This window comes from Limulus polyphemus, unplaced genomic scaffold, assembly GCF_000517525.1.
Source record: "Limulus polyphemus unplaced genomic scaffold, Limulus_polyphemus-2.1.2 Scaffold485, whole genome shotgun sequence".
NCBI lineage: Eukaryota > Metazoa > Arthropoda > Merostomata > Xiphosura > Limulidae > Limulus > Limulus polyphemus.
In genome coordinates this window covers 531,010-535,229 of record NW_013666095.1, presented here as the reverse complement: position 1 = coordinate 535,229, position 4,220 = coordinate 531,010, and the positions used below count along the sequence as shown (strand labels likewise).

Below are 4,220 nucleotides of genomic sequence, written 5' to 3'. Positions count from 1 at the left end.
CCGGCCGTGCCATCACAGTTTTTAAGGCTAAAGCCACCTGATTGATATTTTCTGAACCATCGTTGACACTTTGAGTGTTCAAAACACTTCCATAAACTTCTTTGATATTCTTTGTGGCTACAGAGGCGTTGTTTCCCTTCTTGTATTCAAACAGCATTACAAGACGAATGTGTGTCTCGTCGTATGCCATCACTATAAGGGATTAGAATACACTAAACTTTAAACATTATATAGGCTACACTAACGTGAGGTTTAGGCGGTTCGTTTAACTTTTATACATGATGTACGTTTTTTGGAGGTGGTTAATGAAAGTGTTCCAAAATGCTACATTAATTTCTTGACGATCTAATAGTTTTTTTCTCTAGTGGTTCAGCGATAAGTCAGCAGGCTTACGACGCTAAAAATCGGGTTTCGATACCCATGGTGGGCAAAGAACAGATAGCTTATTGTAAACTCTGTGTTTACCAACAAACAAACCTAATTTAACTTTAGTGTCAGTACAGAAAAATACTAAATATGACTTATCACACCACAGCATGCTTTCAGTCATTAACTGTCTACAGATTGTGCACAAAAACAATTGGAACCACACTTTCTATTTTTCTTTCTTTTTTAAATCAGAGAAAAGAGATTTTCGGCTGTCTTTAACAGCTTCTATAATTTTCTTCGCATCATAATACTATAAATATTCAAATCCTGATCGCTATTAAAGGAAACGATTAATTAGGACATAGTTTGTCGTCTGTTTCACTTGAAAAGCTTGTACCATTGTCATTCCTTTTGGTCGGTCACAACTAGTTGATGACAGCAGTTTTTTTTTAAGGCAGAAGCATTCCCTTTGGAGTGCTACTGCTGATAGACCCTGATGTCTCAGACAAAGAAATGGGTTTGATAACGATGTTTTCGTTAAGAGATGGCAACGATAATGACTCTTTGAAAGTTGGAGAGATTCTTTCTCTTACCTGTTGTATAGCTAACAAACTGTGATGAGATTGCATCTCAGCGATTATATTACTGAAGCGGATATCTGACACTTTGCATGACCAGTATGTTTTGCATACGTAACTACATAGCGTATTATACATGCGCGGGAGCGTGTGTGTGGAAAAGTCTAACTTTTATATGGGCTGAGCGTGACTAGTGATAACGTTTCAGACTACATATTGAAAGGTACAGTGTTTGAATGAACCACATTCTGCACTTTCAGCTGTAAGTTATAAGAGTAGCAGGCAATTCAATTATTCGGTTGAAAAAGCCGGAAAAAGTCCATGTTGCGGCGGGTGAGAACAACTGGCTGCTCTTCCTTTGATCAATAGTTGAAAATTAGAGACAGATACACCCCAACCCTAGGGTCATCTAATCTGGCTGTTTAGTTCATGTGCGTGCTAAAGGTGCTGTTCTGGTTGAAAACACCAATATCAAGTAAAGTAATATACACAATACCCTGACACAGTCCCAAATTGAAGATACTAGAGTATATTTCACTTGTTATATCCGCGACCTGTTTACAATCTTTTGTAATATAGTATAGCGAATTTTAAAGTATAATGTATATTGTACAGGTAAGCCTTTTTTATCATTCTTAACATAATCGGCTCATAAACCAGATTGTCAATAACATCACCTTCATTCGAACATAAGATGAGTAATTAAAATACACTGACATGTGTTATTTTGTTCTGCGAAATTTTCGGTTTGTTTGTTATGCATTTCGTGCAAAGCTACACGAGAGTTATCTGCGCTAGCCGTCCCTAATTTAGCAGTAAAAGACTAGATGGAAGGCAGCTAGTCATCACCACCCACCGCCAACTCTTGGGCTACTATTTTACCAACGAATAGTGAGATTTATCGTTACATTATAACACCCCACAGCTGAAAGATCGAGCATGTTTGGTGGGACGGGGATTCGAACCCGCGACCAGCAGATTGTGAGTCGAGCGCTCTAGCCACCTGGCCATGACGAAATTTACGACATTTATTTACATTTAATACGAGTCTCATGTTATTAAACTTGTGTATATAGATGCAATACTCTTGTATACCAAGTGGTATGTTTAAATGTTATAAAAAAGTAAAAATTAGTTGCATTGTGTACTACTAGTAAAACTGGAATATTATGTTTGTTTGTTTATTTGCATTTAAGCACAAAGAAACTCAATGGGCTATCTGTGCTCTACCCATCATGGGTAATGAAACCCGGTTTCTAGCGTTGTAAGTCCGCAGACATACTGCTGTGCCACTGGGGGGGGGGGATATCGTGAAATAGTACCCCTGAACGCTTTGGTGTAGGTGGCATAGTGAAGAAAATAACGAAACAACAAGCCTATCATGGGGAGGGGAGCTTTCTAGAACTTTTATCGGAATTGTTTTGTTGGATGTTAATCTCCGTATTTTTTGTTTTAGCAGTATAACTTGAAATTATTTTAGTAACCAAAATAATAAGCATATATGATGAGGAACTGTTATTTTCAGCTATCCTCGATAGATTATCTGGTAGGCAAGGGTTGTTGTCGTAAGGAATAAAATATATCTGACAAGTACATATACGAAGATCATTATCGCAATGGCTTCTGGTAATTGCAGTCCTTGGATGATTTGCACGAGGATCCCAGTCTGACATTAGCAACTGTAAATTCCAATAAGTAAACTTTAAAAAGAAAACAGTTTGGACGACTAGAAATCATTTTTTTTACAATAAATAACACACATAAAATCTATATAGAAAAATTAGTAACAGTTTGTTTTCTGAATTATTCGTGTACCTATTATAGAAAATGTCGATATCACACTATGATTCATTTAAAAAAAAAAACGTCTTAATATCAATGGTAAATTTTGCGATAACTGTTTTATGAATAACGAAATCCGAAAATCACAACATGAAAGAGATTGCACTTTAAACATAATATGTTTTAGAAACTTACTTTTATTTTCACACAATGCTCTCAGTGTTAAATGGGTCCAAATTACCTAAGTAAAGAAAATATTGAATAATCACTCATGATTATATACACGTCAGGATGCATTCCTTTCTAATTAATAACAAACTAATTGGTAAAAATGCTTTCACTGCTGTCGTTGATAAGCGAAAGATATAATCTAGTAATTTTCTTGACGAAAACAGAAAACAGTTACACCAGATATATTTTACTCCACAATGATAAATCAATTCAAACTTACGATTTCACACACATATGATTTATTTTTAGTAAAGTACGTTTAAAAATCAAACTCATCCTAGAATAATTCGTAGTTTCCTCAAATAAATAAAGAATCAAAAGAAATATGGTTGACAACTTAGATTTGTCATCTTAAACTTAAACATTTGCTATATAAAAAAACAAGAATAACAATGCCCTTAATTTCCCGAATTGTTCCTTTAATTAAGGATGATAGATTATTTTCTATAAAATAAATTGGAAATTGCACTGAATCTTCTCCTAAAATAACACCTATTCCTTTAATAGTATTGCTATGATTACTAGTAATTGCTGTAATTTTCATATTAATCATACAGTCATGGTTTCATATATTGACGACATTTTTACACTTCTGAGAGTATAAGCATTCGGAAGAAGTGGTCCTATTTTAAGTTAGATTAACAGTAAACACTTTATAGTCAGCATCAGGAATTTTTTAATCCCATTATTAAATCAATGATAGTTTTCCAATGTTAAATTATGTAATATTTTTTAAAAAGTATATTTCCATAAGCTATACTAGTACATAAAATATCATTTAATTCTTCTTTAACAAAAATCATTTTATTTTTTATTTTTGACTGAGGGAATTACGCCTTCAATATTTCATAAAACCTCTTTATTAATAAGAATGGTTTAATCAGCCATCCCAAGTTATAAATAATTGTATATTAAAAACTAAACTCAACAGTCGTTTTTTTTTTAGTTTAATAAAATGTATTAATTTTCAATACTAATAGGACACAAAGATGATTTATTAAGTTTAGGCTTAGAGATGAACTGTAATATCCTTACATTTCGTTTAGGTTTTATGAAAATTACTTTGTAAAAAGAGAAAAATTTTGCTACTGTCTATCATAACTTAGGAACTTTGTAAAAATAAAAAAAGAATATATTTTGCTACTGCCTATCATAACTTAGGAACTTTGTAAAAATAAAAAATAAAATATTTTTTGCTACTGCCTATCATAACTCTTTGGAACTTTGTAAAAATAAAAAATAAAATATTTTTTGCTACTG

At 33.0% G+C, this 4,220-nt stretch overlaps 1 protein-coding gene across 1 annotated transcript in view; it reads right to left on the bottom strand.

Moving 5' to 3' along the window:
- Nucleotides 1-4,220, bottom strand: part of LOC106458561 (sortilin-related receptor-like) — a 37,580-nt gene that overhangs the window by 23,389 nt on the left and 9,971 nt on the right. Inside the window, exon 3 of the mRNA XM_022384802.1 lies at nt 2,925-2,970. Within this exon, the coding sequence (XP_022240510.1) occupies nt 2,925-2,970 (46 nt within the window). The remainder of the gene's footprint in view (nt 1-2,924; nt 2,971-4,220) is intronic.